Source organism: Cladophialophora yegresii, assembly GCF_000585515.1.
Source record: "Cladophialophora yegresii CBS 114405 chromosome Unknown aczIN-supercont1.3, whole genome shotgun sequence".
Lineage (NCBI taxonomy): Eukaryota > Fungi > Ascomycota > Eurotiomycetes > Chaetothyriales > Herpotrichiellaceae > Cladophialophora > Cladophialophora yegresii.
In genome coordinates this window covers 691,223-711,630 of record NW_006913047.1, presented here as the reverse complement: position 1 = coordinate 711,630, position 20,408 = coordinate 691,223, and the positions used below count along the sequence as shown (strand labels likewise).

Below are 20,408 nucleotides of genomic sequence, written 5' to 3'. Positions count from 1 at the left end.
CGCCTGCCGCCTGTACATCCTCGAAGATCTCGCACCTGACTTCATCGAGCTACTCAGAAGCAATCTAGGCGTCGACCCACTCGTATTTACCTAACAAACCAGTGCTTGGGACTTTACAGACATCCAGTCCGTCGGACACCGTCAACTGGTATCGCTGAATAGACCGGAAACGTCCTTCACAGTTCGTTATCATGAGCTTCGCAAGCCGGATCCGGGCCGTGAGAACGATTTGAAACTCTTAAGCAGGCAAATGACTGTCGCCATTAACCGAAGACGCTACGAGCCCTTGGTCATGGTGGAATCGCGCAGTATGCCGACAGACGAGTCCGTGGCTATTTCCCGTCGTTGTGCCTCGTTCTGGACTTCTCAGAAAGAGGACGCATCACCTAATTCTGGCTGGAACGGTGAGCTCCATTACAACCATGCCGATACTCAATCGCTTACGCACCACAAGCTATCCTGCTGGTCGATCCCCCATGAATATTTTTAGAGCCAATAAGGGCTCGGTGAAGAACGGGGAGAGACAGGAACGTCGATTCAACTACATATTCCGTGGAAAAGAACATGGTAGTCCGGGGGAAATGTGGGAAGCCGAAGGACCGGACGCGGATTTCAAGTTGCAAAAGACCACACATTCCAGCCAGCCGTACCACAAAGGCTGTACAACTCTGTATCCGGTTTCGTTCTCGTCAGCCACGCGTTTGAAGACTCTCAAGATCATTGCGAATGCCGAGGGGAGAGACTTGACCAGCCCCTTCGAGGAAACCGTCTTTTACTGGAGGAACCTTGCTACCGACCAAGAGATCCGGAATGTGCGCGAGAGCTCCGTCAACTCAGCAAGCCATATCCTTAAGTACATCGGTCACCACTGGATACATGCGTCGGAGTTGATCTCCCCCGCGCTGGCACAGAGCAAGTACTTCAGCGATGACAGCCCGGCGACCAGACCGAAGCACATGAACACTGGTGATTGGCGGCGCGAGTTCTACAAGGTAGTCGAGGCCAGCCACAACATCAACTCTTCCGCCGGAAAATGATCTACTTCGAGGCCAACATGGCGCTGAATCTCGAACGGCTCGGAAAGTCCCTCGACTGTGAGGTTCCGGCCGAAGGCCTTTCCGCGCGCCATACTCGACGCACAGAAGGACTTTAAAGTGCTTGCATCGCGTCTGGGACCACTGCGCGACCGAGTCAATAACCTTTCCACGGTCGCGAATGACATCGCGTCACTGAGGGCGGCGTCCCAGGCAATCGAAGACAGTGCAAGCGGCTGGTCCCTGAGTATTCTGGCAACGGTCATCTTTCCTTTTACTCTAGTGGCCTCGATGCTCAGTATGGCGGACAACTTTCGGCCCGGGAGATCGCAGTTCTGGGTCTTCTTCGCCGTCAGCCTTCCGCTCACGGCCGTGATCATCTTTTTCCTGGTCTTGAACCAGAACTGGGAGCACTGGCAAGACCGCGGCCAGCGGGCGGTACGTATCATCACTCAACGGCGGGCCTCTGGAGCAAGACAACGGCTTGCAACACGGCCGAAGGCTGGCGAGCTCCCCTTGTAACGCGTTGGCCAGTGGTGGAAGATTTACATGGATGCCTCCCCTCTCGGCCAAACGGGGTTTGTACGTAGGGAGGCGCGCCAACAGCCGATGTTGATTGGCGGAGGGGTCGTTCATCATCCTCTACTCCGTACCTCGTAATGTTGCCATTTCACACACACATGCAAGGAGTTGAACATGTTGCCCGAGTGGCATATGGAAGCCTCACAAAGCGGACATTGGCTCAACTGTGCTCACAGCCCAACTTCTAACCCCTCCGTCGCGCCGATACCAGCCAAGCACTACACTACACAGCTCCCGTCACAATGGACCATCTCCTCCTGGGCTTCACACCCGATCGGCGTCCTCCTAGCCACACACCTGCCTCAGCTTGTGCAACGTACAGGTCGTATGCTTCACCAGTCTGACATTTTCGCAGCCCACCGCCAGCCAAGATCACCTGTTGGTGTCAAAATGACGCCTCCACCCTGTAATTCCAATCCCAAGTACCGGTGCACTCATCCCATCCCCTGCTACATGCGATATCCCACACTGCAGGAATCTACGCAATGGTGACCGAACAGCCGGGTATGGATTCTACCACGACGTCATGCTCAAAGGACACTACGCATTCGAGATCGAGAAACTGCACGACAAATACGGCCCTGTGATATCATCTCCCGCGTCAATCCCCACGAAGTCCATACGGGGTAACCTGAATTTCTACGGGGGTCGTCTATGAGTAGACGGACGACTCGCTCAAGCGCGACATGTGATCATGGTCATGGTCATGTCGACCATACGGTTGCCCACTCTCGAGCCGCAAGGTGGGATAAAATCATAAATGATCACTCCCATGTCGACTTTATGGATCCCCATTCTCGATGGTGGCTGGCATTACCCAGCTGAGTGGGTTGAAGGCCCTCGACTCGTTGTTGTCTGCTCCGTGCTGACTCTGGTATAACACCACAGTTCATGGATTACTTACAAGCAGCTGGTCAGAAGCCCGTCGAGGTACCAGGCGCCGCGTGGCGATGAGGCTCTCGTATTTGCGTTATGCGGGTGCTGCTGCAAAAGTTCCTGAGTTCCCCTTTGAGATGTGACTGCCCGGACTACAGTATCCAACTATGTCGTAGCCATGCCAAAAACGCTAACAGATGCGACCAATAAGGGTGGCGTCACGATACTAGCGAAGCCGTATCGTCCAATAGGACAATGCCATTTTCGCGCTGGATGCAAGAGCGAGCACACGGTGGCGCGCATTAATCCAATGTAGGTATCTACCAGTCTGAGTGAACAGAGCAAGAGCTGCGCCTTCGGCCAGGCGCTGGTCCTCTGGCATGCCGGGTCCAGCACCTGGCGACATCATCCTCGCCCGCATAGGGACATAGGGATGTCAGGAGCAGCTTCCCCTACCTTGGCGGTTTGCCTTATTCCAGTGGCCGTTAAAATGGCCTCGGTGTCCCTGGATCACTTCTGGTGCAAGAGCAACTGCAACTCAGCCTGATCAGGTCTTCATGACTGTGTCCGTGCCTTTCTCCGCGTAGTGTTGCTTCTGCATCACTGAATGGTCTGCCCACTGGGTCTTGGGAGCAGGATACAGTAGAAAGATCCGCATTTTCTCAGCCTTGTGCCGACCACCGAACATGTCTTTACCCTCAATCGCTGGGACTAAGAGACCTCAAGTAGCGAGGCACAAGGTCAACGAAAGCCCGCCACTCACGCGCGCAGGCCACAACGATACGCTCCTCGAGGTGTTGAAGATCAGCAGATCGGCGCATGAGCGGAGCATTGGCAAACCCGAACGGAGGGCACTTGAGGTGAGTTGGGACTTCTCTACTCCACCAGCGGCCGAATTGGCATAATTGACGTTCTTGGGGTAGGCGGGCTTCATCGACGCGTTGTGCTCGGGCCGCAAGTCGACAAGCCTGCTCGGATATCGACGCCGTGAGTGTATCGAACAGATTCACTGGAGTCTCCCCCTCTTGTATAGGGAGCATTTCAAGCCGTATGCGTCCAATTGCCTGGAGATCCTGGAGTGCTGGAGTTACGATGGCGTGACGACTGTGGAGCGCGACCACAATTTCAGGCTGGCGCGCCTTGACGATGACAATCAGCCGGGTAAACCGTACGATTTCAATGCCAGGCTATGGCGCTGGCTCAAGGTACAAGGACAGTATGAGGCTCTGAAACCGAAGGAGGCCGGGACTCTGAAAGGAGGCATCCGGTTGGTGACGTGCGATAGACCCAATGCGCGCCGCGAATGACACTCAATCGAGATGCGTTCGAGCCGATCGAAGCAGAGTTCGACCTGCACGAAGAAACGATCCCAGCGTTCCTCAGGGAAGGGGGAAGCTACCTGATGCATAAAGTGATCGGACAGAACGGGGAGACTACAAAAGTCAAGATTGTCCTCAAGGTCATGCAACACATGGAAATTTCGAACTGCCTTCTCTCGCTCACATACGACGTGGCGCGCAATTGGATGGACGCCTTCATTTGTGGCGACGGCATTGTCTTCGAGAGAATCTGCGACAGGGGCCGAACGGGCCTTGGAAGACAGCAGGAGCAAGTGGTCGCACCGTTGATATCGACTCCAGACTTGTGGACCAACCCTCTGCTTCTGCCTGCGGTCGTCTTGCATGCGTGCGAGACTCGAATGGTGAGAGCTTGCCAATCCGTCAGAAAGCGCTCGATTGAAGTGGAGGATCGCGTTGGCGTGACCTGGGGTGAATCGCCACACGATGCCTGCGAACAATCGAGTTGGCCGCTTGATATCGACGTGGGGTTGGCGACCAGGGAGTTGCACAGTTTGTTGCATCGGATCCAGTTACTGTTGGGCATCTCGGCCTCGCTATCTTCATTTGCTAGCTGGCTGCTTGAGACCGAGTACAAGATGGTGGCCGATCCAAGCCTCATGCAAAAAGTGGCAACTGTGGAATTGCGAGGCTCCGTGGAGAACATTGCATCAGGCATTGACAGTTTGTGTGGATAATTTGAGACTCGGGTGATCAAGCTCCAGTGTCACATTGAACTGCTTTTCAGCGTGGTTGGTCAGCGGGTTGCCTTGATTAATCTCGAGGTCGCAAGCTCCACAAAGCAAGACAGCATCTCGATGTCGACTTTCACCTTCATCGCAGCTATATTCTTGCCTCCCACTTTTGTTGCAACAATGTTCAGTATGGGCATGTTCGACTGGCCGGACGGTGACGGAGGCAACGACCACGTGTCGGACAGTTTCTGGATTTTCAGGGCCGTAGCTGTGCCATTGACTGCCAGCACGATTCTCTGCTGCTACCTCTGGTACAGGCATGCATATCGAAAATGGCAAACCAAATTTGATCGCCATCGAATGGGCGAAAGAGCGGGGACGGATGCTGTGCGAAGTGATGGAGACGTGAGGTTGAAAGCAAGGCACAAGGGAACTCTGCTCTTCAGGCGCCAAAGAGTGAGTTCAGTCGGCAGGCGCAACCCAACCACTTCGGTCTAATCCCATAGGGAGCCGCGGCGTGAGGGTTGTGCCATAGTGGCTGCCAGCAGCGTACGTTCCAGCGGATTCAGTCAAGAACGTTGAACCGGTCCTTCAACATCCAGTCCAAGCATGCTCCTCTTGAGCCAAACGCTTCTCCAGCTGCTTCATCCTCTTTTCCATTCGGTCAATCGACTCTCTCGCCGCATTCTCTGCACCATCAGCATCAGCTTCTGCAGCCTTCAGAGCCTCAATGTACTTTTGCAAAAGTGGTCCATGCGTTCATCGACCTGCTGGTTTAGACCGCCGTCATTCTCCTCTGGATAATTCGTAAGGTGTCATGCTCATACAAGAGGTCCGTAACGAGATTATGCTCCGCCTCCTGGATCCGGTGGCATCGAAGGGACAGAGCAGTCGAGTCTCGCAGGAGCCTAAATCAAGGTCAGTGCCCTTCTCCTCTGCCTCACATGTACGTTAGGTTTCGGTTTCTTCATCAGCCATTTGCAATCTGCCAAGTGTCTCCAAGGCCACTCGACAACCTTGCCTGACCGCTTTGTGATCCTTCTTCCCGACCAAGTCTGACGTCTTCACATTCTTCTTGATGAAGAACTGTAACCTCTTGACGAGCTGTGGCGTATCGGCGGCCGTCCGTTCCAGCACCTTAACCAACGTGGTCGGTTGCGCCTCGATGAGGATGATGGCAATCATCAACTCGACAAACATGATCGTTCGCTCCTTTGCAGATACCAGATCCAACACTTTCAATACACCAAGTGGTATTGCCCCATCCAGTACCAGGTGAGCGTAGAGCCTCGCCAGATTTGCAATCTCGGTCATGTCGACATCTTCTGCTTCCTGATCTTCCTCGTCGTCATCAAGATCAGGGTTCTCTCCCAATCTTCTGAGAAAGCCCCACAAAGCGAATTGAAAGGCCTTGCGCATTTTCTTGTCGAGACATAACTTCTTGGCCACGAGCGTGTAGTAATGATTGTACGGCTTCTCCCCAGCAGCACAGCGGAGAAGGACCTTTGGGATCTCCTGCTCCTGGTTGCGCTTCAAGTGAAGTTTCAAAACCCGCATGTGGCCATCTTGATAGTCGACAGCCGAGAGTAAAGCAACAAAGATAGAGCGCCGGACATCTGTGTTCATACCATATTGGCGGGACAGGGCTAGTAGGTCGATTGAATCGTCATCGAGGACCTGATTCGATGCCAGAGTTACAGGGTCGGTGCTGTCTTCAGATACTGCATTGGGCTCGTTTCCTTTCCAGCTTGCTCCTACTAACCACCACTTTCCTTTCTTGTCGCTGTTTTTGATGTCATCTCTGGTGACCCGGAGCGGCTCTGACGCTCTCACATTGCGCTTGTCGTTGAGAGAGCCCAGAACCTTTCGCATCAGTGTGATGTGCTCGCTGGAAAGGCCTGCGTTGTTGGTTGCTGCTTTCATTTTGTTGTTCTTGAGGTCCGTGATCGTCTCGATCATGAACTTTGTACGTACGCTCATCTGTTCTCCTGCAGAGTTCATGCGGGCCGCCTCCTTTTGCATGAGTTGCACTATGGATTTGAGGGACGATGGGTCATCTTGTCGTAATTGGGGTCCGCAATCCCGGATCAGTCGTAGCAGGAGCTCTGTATTGTTTTCGCTCAGCCGTTCGAGTAAGAGGCGGATGTAGTCAAAAACAATCGAGCTGCCGATCATGTGGAATGTGAATAAGTTTGCCAGCAGACTGACCAGGTTGAGTGCCTCCTTTCCGCCAGCGTTGTCGTCGCGATACTGGTCAAACCGCGCCACCAGCTGGGCCAATAGCTCGGCACCAAAGTCGACCCCCACAACTTTATACACCGCAGTTGCGAACGCAGCATGGAGTATGACAAAGGTATTCTGGAGGGCGGACCGATCGCACAAGAGCGTCAAGAGAAGCTCGATCAGCACGGTCGTGACATCCTGCCGAGGGTTGAACTGATAGACTTTTTCAACTTCCCCCAGTATGGACACCAGATTCGCTTCGGACAGCTTGTTGAGGTGGCCTTGCAGCTGTCGTTTCAACCTTTCGAGGACTGCCCCTTCCGAAGCCTGTGCTTTCCTCAAAGACGGTGGGATATACTTGGAGGTTGACGCGTTAGGAGTGACTGGCGGCACATAGGGATTTTCACGGGGCTTCTTTGGCTGAGAAGGCGCGGACTCTTCGTCGAGATCGAACCCGTCGAACGAATCGGCTTCGTCTCGCCCTATTTCCTCATCTGAGATGCCGGCCTCGACATTGTCGTCCAAGTCAACGTCGATATCGTCTTCGTTACCATCGTCTTCGAGAGTATCGGCCTCGTCGTCTTCGTCGATGTCAAAGCCTTCCTCCTCGTCGCTCCCACTCACGCTGGCATTGGAGTCATCTTCAACGCCACGCCGTTCGTCGACGATAGTCCGCCGCCTCTTTCGTTCTAACCACTCCTTCGATTCGGATTTTCTCTTCGCGCCCCTCTCATCGTCGCCCAACCCTTCAAGAAGATCGTCCAAACCATCCTCAGTATAAGATTTGGGTGTCTTGTTCTTCTTCAAACCGAGTTTCCTCTCAAGCGCAGATATTTCTGCCTCGTCCTGTGCTGCTCGATCTCTAAAAGCACGGGAACTTGCATCAAGGACCAGACCCGGCGAAGACGACCGCGAGCTAGGAATAGAGGGTAGATCTGACGGCGTTGGGGAGGGTGATGGTTGTCTCAGGGGCTTTTTCGAGATAGGTTTCGGTGTATCAGTCTTGGGTCGGGTGGTCTTCACAGGCCTGGCTTGGGGGAGTGGCTCGTCCTCCTCTTCGTCGTCGCCCACATCATGCTCCGAAAACTCCTCCTCCGTCGCGGACGGTCTCGGACCCCGTATGCGCTTGTTCTGTCTCTTCTCCACGCGCAACGCCCTGCGCTGATCCTTCCTGCCTCTTACTGGACCATATTGCCTGCGACGGCCACCCTCGCGCGAATATCCCTCGATTCCTAGTTCTTGCCGTAGCGCAAACGGCAACTTGACACCTTTCCCAGAGCCGCCGCTCTGACGTGCCATCTCGATCAGCGGGAACCTTACTAGAACAAAGTCCCAAGGAAGCTGGGAGTTGTGTTGATGAACAGGTCGCGAGTCGTGTCCATGTGAAGGGTCTCGAGGGTGCGCCGCTGGTGCCGCAAGAAATTATCTCGAATGCGGAGAATTCAGCCGAAGATATCCCGAGAGATATGTCCTTGTCCCCCACATACTGTACAATGTACAATATCCCATTGAGCAATACTCCGTCCTTCAGGACAACCAAGCACTCACGGAGAATGTCTCAAGATAGACTCTCAAACGACGAGGTGAGCTTTCCACCCGTCCTAAACTAAACCGCTCGCTTTATCTGGCCAAGGCCAAAACACTGACGACCGTCTCCGATGGCGGTGGGCTACAGTTCCTCGCCCGCCTAAGCACGCTCCTCACCTCCACACACGCGCAGGCCCACGGCTCGATCTACCTCACCCAGAAACCTCTTCCCACTGATCCTGATTCTTCGTCGACCGGTGCGCCGAGTGCGGACTCGGACTCAGCACAGATCCTCATCCGCGCGACCAACGGCGTGGGAAGACCTAAAAAGGCCACCTCGGCCTCCAAGGTCTCAAAGTCGAATTCTAGGGCAGCCGACTCGAGCACCCGGCCGAAAATCAGGTTCGCGACCGTGGTGGCCGTGTCGGACTTGGAGTCCTTCTACGCGCGGTATGCGGACGTGTGTAAGAAGGGGATGGAGGGGTTGAGGAAGCGGGATAAGAAAAAGGCAAAGGAGCGGGCGAAGGCGAAGAAGAAGGGGAAGACTGGTGTGGCGGCGTGAGGGTGGGTGGCGGGAGGTATCGTCGATTGATGGATGCGGGAATGGTATACGAGAACGTCCCAATGTTCGATGGGCCGGCATATGCGGACAGGCCAGCATCTATGGACCGCGCGAGACCAGGTAACCAGGTTTGCGGATGGTCGCGTGCGGCTGCAACTAGTGGTGGGGATACCGTCACCGTCACGCAAGGACAGGACCGAGTTTCGAAGACGGGGTGAATACAGATGGATTAAAAGGCATGAATATCTGGGTGGTATCATCAAGGCTTGTATGTCGCAGAAGAGGTCCCCCGCTACACTATGCAAACCTCCACCAAAGAGCCAAAACGTGACAAGCAAGAAACGCCGCGCTTAGATTGACAAAAATCAACCTGAATACGACGAGACGACCGTGTTCACCATCTCATTCCGGAGCACTAATCCAGATCGAAGATGGAATCGGCGTCCGCGTCCTTCTCCACCTTCTTCCGCGGTGCCTTAGCAGGGGTCGTCTCGACACTCTTTGTCCTGCCCCTAATCGGCACACCAAAGTCATCCTCTTCTTCCTCGCTGTCGTCCCTCGGCTGAGCAGGCTGGTCTGGGAAGCTCGTCCTCCGGCGGTGGACGCCTTCCTCGCGTTCACTGGGTCTGCGGAAGAGGTCGCCGCTGAATAGATCGTTTAGTGTCGCGCCGCCGGCTATCCGTGCAAGGATATGCACCAGTAACACGACCGCTTCGATGGGCTTGACGAGAGCCACGTTCGCAGCCTTGTGCAGGAATTGTGCTGTGAATGGGGAGCCGTAGTTCGGGCTTGTGGGCGAGGTGGACGGAGAGTGAAGTATTATAGATGGTGGAAGAGGGGAAAGCGATCGCTTCGCTTGTAGACGGCGGCGTAGGTTTTCATTGATGGGCGACACTGGTGGTGTGTGTACTTCAGGCCAGGACGAGTCAGACGTGGATGAATGTGCAAGTCCTGGTGTTGAGTCACTAGTTGAGGGTCGCTGTTTCTGAGGACTCTGTTCTGACGCAATGGTAGATGCCGTTATTGTCATCTCTGACAGACCTCTTTGGTGCTGATGGCGGCCCAGGAAGAAGGGAGCAAAGCCTTCAGCGTGCTCTCCCTTCTCAAAGTCGGTGGCTTGGACATGTTCGGCAAGCCTGTCCTGACTTAGAGAGTCGGTGGTGTAGAAGGAATCCACACTTGAGACTCGACTGAGAGCATCGTCGTCGTGATCAGCAGTGATAACCTCAGCAGGTTCAGACTTTGTTTCTTCAGCATGTGTATCGCTTGGTGTTTCGGTGCCAGTGTCATCGATCATCAGCACCTTGGTGTCGCTTAATCGGGCTTCTGGCTCGTCTTCGATTGGTGGTGATGCCGCATCCTCTTTAACGTGCTGCTCGACTGCCCCAGCGACAGAAGTCTGCTCTGGACCGTCCGGACTGCTTTCTACTTCCTGTTGAAGTTGTTTCACTGGTGAAAGAGAACCTTCTCCGTCGACCTCATTCTCTAGGCCTCCCAGTGACTCCTGTGGAATCTGTTCTTTGGCTGTTGTGCCATCTAACTCTTCTGTCTCGGGTGGTATTGACAGCGCTGTGGCATCAGTATCATGCATTGCTGGAGTCTTGGTGGCTCGAGGTTCGACAGGCTGAGGTAACGCGTCGGTTTCCTCTTCAGGTTGATCACCTTCGCCTGTCGCAACCGGTCCATCTGGAGATTCCAATCCAGAAATATCTACCCGCTCTTCCGGCTCCGAACCATTGACTGAAGCCTCATCAGGCTGCTGCGAGTGGTTTGTCTCCTCTCCCTGCAGCCCATCTTCGCTAGACCCGCCTTCGCGGTCCCTGTCGTAAGCATCCTCGCTGGAGAGGACACTGGAAGGAGTGGAACACCGATAGTTGTTTGCTTCCGGCCGTGTTTGAGACGAGCCTCGACTCGCACTATAACCATAATCCGACCCTCGCCGACCGTACGTCTGAAGAGGGCTAGGCTCATTCTGTGCTTGAAAACTCCAGGCTCGTGAATTCTTCGTCTTTCTCAACGGCAGAGGGTCGGTATTGGGCGTTGACGGTTGCGGTGGCTGCCGCCTCTTCCAGGTCCCTTTCCTCCGAGGTGTGATGGCATCGTCTGGTAGGTCCACGTGGAAAGCGCGCTTGAACGGGCATGGTGTCCGCTCGAAACGCAGCACCTTTGCCAAAGCCGCTTTGAACTCCTCGACCTTCTGCTTGTCCTCTTCCGTCTCTATCGGTAGCTCGATTCGGTAATACATGAACTTCCCTCTCCGCAGCACGAATTTGGATTCTCCGTCAACACACCAGCACTGTGAATTGCGCATGATTGTATGGATGACTTTCTGGTCCGCCGACTTGAGGAAGTGGCTCGAGCCTCGGACTTTCTCAATCCTTATGAGCCCGCTGGTAGCTAGAGTCTCGGTGCGCGACCGCCATGGCAGGGTTTCGACAGCGTCGATGGGGTAATCGGCATCGGGCAGAGTATCTTTACTCGGAGTCTGAATCGAGTCTGTGGGAGGCGAAAAGGCTATGATGCGCGCGTTTGGATGAGAGAAGAGGATATCTGCGTCGGCATCGGATCGGTCCAGACCTGCTCTCTCATGAAGGGAGAGCTGTCGCGAAGGAACAGTAAACGATCTTCGGTAACCCTGCAGCGGGGGTCGCTCGCCATAGGATGTTGGTGGTGTGGCCATGCTGCATGTTTAGAGACAGCATTGGCCTGGTGGAGCGGATATCGAACAAGGACAGTGTTAAATGGTTGCAAGGTCCCAGGAGATCCTGATTATGGCCTATATCGAGGGTGTATAACTGTCGAGTTGCACTTCACCAAGCTAGCTACATATTGTGACTGACCGCGTTGCTGGCTGCGGGCGGTTGCGTTGAAGAGGGAACCAGCGACCAAGCGAATCATCCCTGCAGCCTTGGCAACCACCCCAGATATTACTGGCTAGACAGACGGGGTGGATGTGTACGTGCCTATTCCTCTTAGGGACTGGTGCCATGCTGCCTTCCGCCGATTCTGCTGCTGTGCAGAGAGCCGAGTGCGCCTCGACAGTCGCCCTCAAAGACGATCGAATCCCTGGTCAAAGGCAAAAGTCGGCCACTCCCGCCAGGACCTTGGGATGAACAATATGAAGACCACCATCAGACCTCGTATCCCTCCCTTCATACATGCCGGACCTATCAGCGTTGCATACAAACCCAGATGACGTGAGATCCACTCTGGAATCGTGCGTCTTCTTTCGCACAATCGTCAACATGTCTTCACTCAAGTGTGCTCCTACGGCCCTTGAAGGCTCACGAGTCCCTCGGTCGCCACCGCAGAAAATACAATGCTCAGAACACCGAGCATAGCCGCTCTCGGAGTTGCATTGTAAACCGACTTTGCAAGTTGACATTCACAAGCGGAGCCTGGGAAGCGCGAGAAAGCGAAGGATAGCGAAGAACAGGTGTCCGTGTCTCGATGATACTGTTGACCAAAAGCTCCCAGTGAATATTCAGATCTTCTATGCCTAGGTCTATTTGCCGCAATATCCGCCATCGACAATTAAACATGCTCCCGAAGTGAAGGTATTCCCTGGAGCAGCCAGGAACAACATCGCGGGCACCAGATCCTGAGGCTCTCCCCATCGCTGCATTGGAACTCGAGCCATGAGGTAATCCACCATCTTCTGATCCCCTTGGTACTGCGCTGTCATGGAGGTCTTCATAAATCCTGGGCAAATTGCATTGACCTGAATACCCTTGCTTGCCCATTCATTGCTGAAAGCTTTAGTCATCTGCATGACGGCACCTTTGGTACTCGAGTAGACGCTGGTATTGAACCCAGCCTGGTAAGAAGTGACGGAGGCGATATTGACGATCTTACCCGGTCGTCCGAGGGAGAGAAGCTTCCGGCCGAACTCTTGCATGGAGATGTAGAATGATTTTACATTCACCTCTAGGAGCTACAGAGAGGTAAGTACTCGGATAACGCTGGCAGAAATTCCCTTACCAGGTCAAGCTCCTCGTCAGTTGCATTCTCGCAGAGGTTACGCCGCATGACGCCAGCGCAATTGAGCAATATGTCGGGCACTACCCCAGCGTCCCATACTGATTGATAGCATTCTCGAAGGCTCTTTGCATTCCGCAGATCACATTGGAACTGCAACAGTTTACCGCCGACACCTTCAATCTTCGATTTCAGGTCTGAGGACATTGGATCATTGGGGAGTTCAATGGAGACTATCGTCGAGACTCCGGCTTGAGCCAATGCGGTGGCCAACGCCGACCCAAGCCCTCCCGTTCCACCCGTCACAATGGCTGATTTGCCCTCAAGCGAGAAGATGTTGCTGAGATATTGCGCTGCCATATTGAGGTGTGTGGAACAGAGGAAAATTACAGTGTGAAAATGCGGCCGGTGATTTGCAAGCTACATCGATATCACACGAAGCATTCGCGAACATACCAGGGATCAGGACAATTTATCTTCCCCAGTCATCTTCGTATTACCGAGGGCTCCTGGGCGGGCCGGAGTACTATTCACCGTGAGGGGAATGGTTTGCAGCTCGATCATTAGTATTGGACAGCTCTGTATGCGGGGATTGCTCAGAATTTGGCAGCCATGGTGCCATACACCCACCATGTACGGAGTACGCCTCAACAAAGGGTACCTATTACCAGCATCGACAACCCCGCGCGGATGCCTCACCTTATGCTCATCAGCAAATGTCGAAGAACTGCCTAATTGCAAACCATCCATAATGCAGAAGAATGCACGGTGCTTGATCTACCATGAAGAGCCTTCGCTGACTTTCCGAAAGTGGTTGTCACTGCGATTTCGTGTCTCGGCTCCATGCTCCACCCTTCCCCCTTCCCATATAGCATTCTCATGCATGTCTCAACGCTAGCTACAGTGCTCAAAGATCATGAGGCGCACGAAATCTCCTCGCACGAAGTCAAAGGATGGCAGGACAATCGGTTTATTTCCCCAAGATAGCTCTATACGGCAGCATCCTTGATTTGCTCTCTCCGGACCTTCTTTTCCTCCTCGGCTTGTCGCTTCATCTCCAACCTCTGCCACCGCTTCTGCCGCCAGCCCATACCCCACGTCAGCTCAGCCCATAACAACCCAGTCGCGCTTGCCATGAGCAGGCCAACGAAGATGAAAGACCAACCCAGCCCCATGCTCGACAGCATACTATCAACAGTCGCCGCGCCCACAGCACCCAAAAGGCAGCGGAGAAGGTTTGATGCTGCTGAGGCCGTCGCAACACTATTTGGATAGATATCGGAGAGGAGCGTGCTGACCGAGTTCGACGCAACTACCCCAGAGAAACCCAGAAGAAACTGCAACACGAGCGGCACTGCGAGAGAGGCCCCTCTCTCGAGTGCCCAACCATAAGGCAGCAGAGCCGCTACCTGCAGTGCTTGGACGAAGAAGACGGTCTGGAGGCGAGCGCGCTCAATCGGGAAGTCGCGAAGATCGTCGCCGCGTTTGCGATCAACGGTGCGTCCCAGTTTTCGAGCGATGCGGCTGTAGTTGCGGTCGAGGAGGTGGCCATTGCAGAAGGCGCCCACCGCGGCAGCCACGCCGAGTGGTCTCCAAAGCCTTTGTCAGCGTCGAGAAGACCCCTAAGAAAGGGAGCTCGACTTACAAGAAACACAGGCCCACTTGTAACTCGTTGAGTCCGTACAGCCTTGGAAACACGGTCGGCGTGCTCGTCATCAAAACTAAGTTTGTGAACATCATGAGGCCGGCGTATGAGACAAGACAGAACGCATCCGGGTTCATGAGAATGAAGAACGACTCTAGCGGATTCGGAAAACGGAGCTTCGTCCCCTTTTCCCGCGCCAGCAGATCCTGCCGGGTGCGCTCGTGCTCGATCCTTTGCTGGGGACTCATCTTCTTCAGCCGGCGTCGAGAGTCCAAGTATTGCGCTACGGACTGGCGCCACCATTGCTGCGGGACGGTACTTCCATCATCGACGATCTTCCGATGCGTTTCGGGCATGAAGATGATATACACGGCCAGATAGCCGCCGCTGATGATGGTCAGGAACCAGAAGACAGATCTCCATCCCAGATACTGCGTCAAGAGGCCACCGATGACTGGACCGAGAGCCGGTGCCGTCAAAACCCCCGCTGCCATCGGGCCAAAATACTTGCCCCGCTCCCCTGTGGTAGCAATGTCTGCAATCACGGCGTATCCGAAGGCGATGGTGCCACTGGAGCCCGCGCTCTGCAGGCACCTCAAAACCAGCAAAGCGGCATAGCTGTCCTGCAAGGCGAGACCGATGTTCGCGGCCGTGTAGAAGGTGAAGGCGAGGATATATCCCAACCGGCGACCACTGGCGTCGGAGAACGTGCCCATGAAGCTGGGCGCCAGGCCCTGGAAGATCATATACGTCGTGATCGAGACATTGATCAGACTCGGAGACAAATGGTACGCGTCTGTCAGAATGGGTAGCACAGGGTAGTATATCTGGCCGGAGAGGGGCGAGAAGAACGACGCCATGGCAGTCATGGCCACGATGAACCATTTGGCGCTCGGGGAGAAGGCGGTATAAGCCTTCTGGCTTTGATCCTGACTAACATTGTTGGTCTTTTCTAGAGCGTCTGAGTTCTGAGCTTCGATGTCATTCTGCGTCGGTTCTTTGTCTCGCAGACAAGGCGCTTCTTGCGCAGATATGGTGATGGCCTCGTTGGCATTCTTGTGGTCAGCATCTATTGCTGTATCATGCTCTCTGTTCGTTCTAGAGGACTGTGTGAGATCTTCATCGCTGGCCATTATCATGAGGTCGCATACCGAGGCATTCCAGGGGTGGTTGATATGATATATCTCTTCAGGATTTGAGCCGTCTGAGACCGCCGGTTAGGCTGAAGTTGGCGATGACTGCCACCCCGAAGATATATTCTCTCAACAAGGTCCGTGTCCTTCATCGAATCGCTGGAGCTGGGAAACCATTCGTCCATACTCTCTAGTCGCTCCACACCGGCAACGGTGAGGTGGATGTTCCAGGTCCACATGATGCCGATTTAGGCAACACCGGGCCGGTACCGGGCAGCGGTCGTCCACATATCTCTGCCGCTGCACACCGTGCTCTCCTTAGTACAGGAGACTGCTGGAGTGAGCTGGTCACAAAGTCTCCGATTGGCGGTCAGCGATGCGGTGACAATATGATCCCTAATCCGGGTACCTGCATAACTTGAAATTCCCGACAATACTCCTTCCCTTTCTTTGCTCTACACATGAAGCTGGGCATGTCACACTTTGACATATTGAATTTATCTTTTGATCAAGGACTCAACATCCAGCACCTTGGGCTCCAGCGGCAGAGCGCGGAGTTGGGCCTGACGGTGGCCGCCACACCTTTCTTGGATAATCAGCGAATAGGTAAGTTGTTGCGACTACTCCAACAGGTTCACATTATAAAGTGTACAGTCTCTGGGGAAGAATGATCGGCCGTGGCGCCCTCGGGGAACAAGGCATGGGCACAGCCTTTTCCTCGCCTTTGTCTCGGTCTCGATTGGCAGCTCGAGCTGGGACGTGAAATGGTTTGCAATTCAATTTCGGACGCAAGCGAGCCTTTTTGGAGGGCAATCCAAGCTGCCTCAGGATATTGAAAAGGCTTCTCACATGGTGGTTCAAACTCGTATCAAGTGAAAGACAGTCACTAAATCGCCTAGTCAAGGCGCGGTATAATATACAATCCGTAGTCAACGTTGGAAGTGTAGTTCTGAGCGCCCGGTGAAGATGCCCCTACTTCAACCTAGCCTCGCTTAGCAAATCTCAGCCTTGCGCAAGATGGGGCCAATGACGTAGCAAGTAGTCGTCATCTCCTCTACGGAGTAGGCAATTGCACATTGTCCATTGTTAATGTCGTGTGCTCTCAAGTAGAGCTCGTCTCCTGCCGGCATCACGCTCACTCATCCCCAACACCGACACTGGGTGGCACGCACATCTCTCGAGATGTCCAACTTCGATCCCAACGCCATCCTTCGAGGCGCCCAACTGACCTTCGTCGGCGCCCACCGCGCGCTCCAGAATCCTGGCCTCTTCACCACAGACCACTACCGACAAGCCGCGCTCGCCGTCTGCGCAGGCCTCGCCATCCGGATAATCCTCAACATCCCCATCTACTTCGTCAAGGCCTTCATCTGGATAATATCCATCTTCGTCAACCTGGACCATGAAACCTGGGACGACACATTGATCGGCGGCCTGGATTTCATATCGCGCTCCGTGCTACAAATCCCCTTCTTCCTCATGATGGTCATGAGCTCCATCACGCCGACGCTCGACAATCTGTTCATGGACTCGCTCAAATGGGTTGACACGACATACGTCCAGAAACACAAGTCAGACGACCCTGCCACCTTGCGCGCGATGTACTACCCGACCCTGAAAATGTACAGCACGCACGGCGAGCGCGAGAAAAAGGAACAACGCTCCCTCCTCGACGGCGTGGTGCTCTTTCTCACAAAATACGGCCGCAGAGCCGCCATCTCGCTGGCCGTCTACCTCCTCACGTTCCTCCCGGGGATCGGCCGCTTCGTGCTCCCCGCGGCGAGTTTCTACACGTTCAATAAAGCCGTGGGCCCCGTGCCCGCGGGCATCATCTTCGCGTCCGGCCTGATCGTCCCGAAACACTACATGGTGCAGTTCCTGCAGACGTACTTTTCGAGTCGAAGCCTCATGTCGAGGCTTTTGGAGCCGTATTTCCACCGCATCCGGTTCACCAAGCAGCAGAAGCGCGTCTGGTTCGTCGATCGCTCCGGCGTGCTGTTCGGCTTTTCTGCAGCGTTTGCCGTCATGGTCAAGGTCCCTCTGCTTGGCGTGCTGATCTACGGTATCGCGGAGGCGAGCACCGCGTATTTGATCACCAAGATCACGGAACCCCCGCCGCCGCCTGGTGCCGGGGGCATTGCGGAGAAGGAATTCATCGAAAGTGAAGTCAGGTGGAAGAACAAGCATCTGTTTCTGAATCTGCCGCTGGACAGACTGGACGAGTTCAACGCGCGGATGGTGGGCGCCGGCAAGGTCACGAAGAGCGAGGTCCCGGAGGTGCCGAGACAGAAATTCACCTGAGAAAGAAAAATACGGGATGGATTGGGATGGCATGGCACGCGAAGTTCGTGTTGCTTGACGGACGTTCTGGTCTCCTTTCCCATGCCCAGCTCGCTATGGACCGAGCTGGGGGACAGATGTTTCCATCGGAAAGAACCTCCCTAAGTACTCCACTGGGTCTGGCGCAGCAATAGCAACCCATCCGCAATCCCCCTTTCCTATCAGAATAAAAAAGACGAAATGCGGAATCTCAAACACAGATCGACCTATACAATATAGGCGAGCGTCCAAGAGCGTCAATTAGGGCACCACCGAGAGTGAACATGTCCCGACGGATACTTGTTGCCCTTCATGCTCGTCGTGAGCGTCTCTCTCAATTGAGCTTACTCAGTGAGCACCACAAGTGTGTGCCCTCATGCGTGGTGGGAGTCCAATAGAGAGACGAAGGGAAGTCACGCGGGATATCGTTTTTGCGGTAGTGTTAGAATGGTGGGAGCAAGAGAAGGAGCAGGCGTGGCAATAGTGCAAACAGGCACAGTATGAGCGGGAACAAGAGGAGAGAAGGCTGAGAGAATGCAGTTCGATGCACTTCATTGCAGCGCTGTGACTGGCAAGGCAGCACCAGGATGACTCGTTGTTCTATCCAGTAGATCTCGCCTCTTGAATGCGAGGAAGAGAGGGTATGCACTTTTCGATTAATACAGTCGACGCCCTTCGCGCTCGCTCGCTCGCTCTCGCTCACTTGAAAACCTTCAAGTCACCCTCTTTCAGCTTGCCAGCGCCGACCAGTCCGCCAGTTGTCTCGGAGAAGACCTCCTTGACCTTCGCAGCGTCCTTGCCCGCCACGTTCAACTTGGAGACTAGATCCGCGAGCTCGTCGGGATCAACGGCGGCCAAAACCTTGTCAACATCATTGAGGGTATCGTCGATGGCCTTGGGGCTTGGCTCGCCTTCGGCAAAATAGTTGACGTCCTTGGCCGCTCCTCGCACGACACGCTTGTTCTTCTTGACCGCGTTCTTCGCAGCCTCTTTCGCCTTCTTCGACTGCTCTCTATCAGTCTTGGCCTTCTCCTCTTCTTCCTTTTTCTTGCGTTCTTCTTCTTCCTTGGCCTTCTGCTTCTCCTCGGCCTCTCGCTTCGCCGCAGCTTCCTTCTCCAGACGCTTCTTGTTCTTGTTGGCACTCGCGGCCTTGCGGAACTTCTTGATGCGTTCGTCGTAGCTCAGGCAGTCGTCGACAAGTTTGCGGAGACGGGCGGTATCCTCGGTCTTGCGCTTCCTTCGGGCGTTGGCGTTTTTCTTCTCTATGTGGCGCTTGTGGTCTCTCCCTTCGTTGTCGTCGGGCACGTCCTCGTCCAGGTACTCGAATGTACGCCAGCTGTCGAAGTTGTACCAGAAATCGTAGAAGGCCTCGACCTCTTCCTGCGTAGAATTCTCGTCGCCGAGCATAGGCACTGGTGTGTTCTTGCTGAATCTCGCCTCACTCTGGAAGACGGGGCTCCACTTCTTGTAGAAATTGCCCGCTTTCTGCATGTCTTTCTTGGTGGGTGGTTCCACGTCTGCGGCTTCATCGACCGAGTCCCATTGACGGCGCTTGACAGGGTCTGTGAGGATCTCGTGCGCGCGCTGAATGCACTTGAAGAAACTGTCGTTTTCGTCTGACTGGCCGGCCGCGGCTTTCTTGTCGGGGTGATGGCGCAGGACCTTCTTGCGGTGAGCTTTCTTGATTTGTTCATCGGTGGCTTTGTAGCGGTATTTCGAGAGGCCGAGGACGGCGTAGTGATCTTGTCCCTGCAGAGCCGAGTGGTTAGCTAGTGAGGAGGACGAGGTTTCAGTTGAGCCTCACCTTCCAGTCTTTTGCGTCTCGGGCAAGCATCATTGGGTCTTCTGGCTCGCTGATCTCGCCGTCATCGTCGTCTTCGGATTTCTTGACCTTGGACAGGGCTTCTGCATGGTTGTTAGCGCCTGGGATGACTTGACCGAAATAAATTGAGACTCACGGATACGGTCGTCTTCGCTGAAAGTGCGTCCATGGCGCTTGCGACGTGCGTAGGCAAGGAAGGAGGCTCCATAGGGCTCGATCTTGCGCATCACTGGCGGCGACAATTTGCCCAGGGACCGAAAGTTGGGGTTCTCATCGCTGTCGCCTTTCCAGTCCGCAGCAGGAGCCGGGACAAGTTTTGTTTCCGCCATTGCTAGAGTTTCGGGTTTCTCAGTCAAGTATCTGAGTGCCACAGAGCGCGGATTTGGTCCTGATTCTGGTAAGGTCCAGAAGGTTGCTGGGCAAGGTGAACATTCAAGTTCAGGACTCGGAGAGCCAGAATAATTTTCTAGCGGAGGTCCAGCCATTTTTGATTGGCGGAATGTGTGGTTCGGAGGACGGAAAATAGTAAGCCCGAGATCCGTGGAAGGTTGTTTAGAAGAGCGAGATTTTCAGTCCATATGAAGCGTCATCGCAGATGTCGTTGCACAGATTGATGCGGACGGCGCCAACCGACAGTCCAAGGCTACGGAATTTTGCGCAGCTTGTTGAGACCCG

At 54.5% G+C, this 20,408-nt stretch overlaps 9 protein-coding genes across 9 annotated transcripts; 4 read left to right on the top strand and 5 right to left on the bottom strand.

Annotated features, from left to right (window-relative positions):
* Positions 1 to 422: 422 nt before the first annotated feature.
* A1O7_03968 (uncharacterized protein) lies at positions 423 to 1,037 on the top strand (the record flags this gene model as incomplete). The annotated part of the gene is made up of 1 exon (XM_007757984.1): positions 423 to 1,037. One exon carries the CDS (start codon positions 423 to 425, stop codon positions 1,035 to 1,037), a length of 615 nt encoding a protein of 204 aa, XP_007756174.1.
* A 2,141-nt stretch (positions 1,038 to 3,178) lies between these two features.
* Positions 3,179 to 4,527, top strand: A1O7_03967 (uncharacterized protein; the record flags this gene model as incomplete). Its single annotated transcript, XM_007757983.1, has 3 exons — positions 3,179 to 3,352; positions 3,416 to 3,697; positions 3,778 to 4,527. 3 exons carry the CDS (start codon positions 3,179 to 3,181, stop codon positions 4,525 to 4,527), a joined length of 1,206 nt encoding a protein of 401 aa, XP_007756173.1.
* Positions 4,528 to 5,475: 948 nt separating this feature from the next.
* Positions 5,476 to 8,046, bottom strand: A1O7_03966 (uncharacterized protein; the record flags this gene model as incomplete). The annotated part of the gene is made up of 1 exon (XM_007757982.1): positions 5,476 to 8,046. The coding sequence occupies one exon, from the start codon at positions 8,044 to 8,046 to the stop codon at positions 5,476 to 5,478; it is 2,571 nt and encodes an 856-aa protein (XP_007756172.1).
* A 254-nt stretch (positions 8,047 to 8,300) lies between these two features.
* On the top strand, positions 8,301 to 8,836 carry A1O7_03965 (uncharacterized protein; the record flags this gene model as incomplete). Its single annotated transcript, XM_007757981.1, has 2 exons — positions 8,301 to 8,330; positions 8,381 to 8,836. 2 exons carry the CDS (start codon positions 8,301 to 8,303, stop codon positions 8,834 to 8,836), a joined length of 486 nt encoding a protein of 161 aa, XP_007756171.1.
* A 415-nt stretch (positions 8,837 to 9,251) lies between these two features.
* A1O7_03964 (uncharacterized protein) lies at positions 9,252 to 11,516 on the bottom strand (the record flags this gene model as incomplete). The annotated part of the gene is made up of 1 exon (XM_007757980.1): positions 9,252 to 11,516. One exon carries the CDS (start codon positions 11,514 to 11,516, stop codon positions 9,252 to 9,254), a length of 2,265 nt encoding a protein of 754 aa, XP_007756170.1.
* Positions 11,517 to 12,341: 825 nt separating this feature from the next.
* A1O7_03963 (uncharacterized protein) lies at positions 12,342 to 13,174 on the bottom strand (the record flags this gene model as incomplete). Its single annotated transcript, XM_007757979.1, has 2 exons — positions 12,342 to 12,770; positions 12,818 to 13,174. 2 exons carry the CDS (start codon positions 13,172 to 13,174, stop codon positions 12,342 to 12,344), a joined length of 786 nt encoding a protein of 261 aa, XP_007756169.1.
* A 629-nt stretch (positions 13,175 to 13,803) lies between these two features.
* On the bottom strand, positions 13,804 to 15,592 carry A1O7_03962 (uncharacterized protein; the record flags this gene model as incomplete). Its single annotated transcript, XM_007757978.1, has 2 exons — positions 13,804 to 14,404; positions 14,460 to 15,592. The coding sequence occupies 2 exons, from the start codon at positions 15,590 to 15,592 to the stop codon at positions 13,804 to 13,806; spliced, it is 1,734 nt and encodes a 577-aa protein (XP_007756168.1).
* Positions 15,593 to 16,774: 1,182 nt separating this feature from the next.
* Positions 16,775 to 17,893, top strand: A1O7_03961 (uncharacterized protein; the record flags this gene model as incomplete). Its single annotated transcript, XM_007757977.1, has 1 exon — positions 16,775 to 17,893. The coding sequence occupies one exon, from the start codon at positions 16,775 to 16,777 to the stop codon at positions 17,891 to 17,893; it is 1,119 nt and encodes a 372-aa protein (XP_007756167.1).
* Positions 17,894 to 18,610: 717 nt separating this feature from the next.
* Positions 18,611 to 20,062, bottom strand: A1O7_03960 (DnaJ like subfamily C member 2; the record flags this gene model as incomplete). The annotated part of the gene is made up of 3 exons (XM_007757976.1): positions 18,611 to 19,660; positions 19,716 to 19,816; positions 19,870 to 20,062. 3 exons carry the CDS (start codon positions 20,060 to 20,062, stop codon positions 18,611 to 18,613), a joined length of 1,344 nt encoding a protein of 447 aa, XP_007756166.1.
* Positions 20,063 to 20,408: the final 346 nt, after the last annotated feature.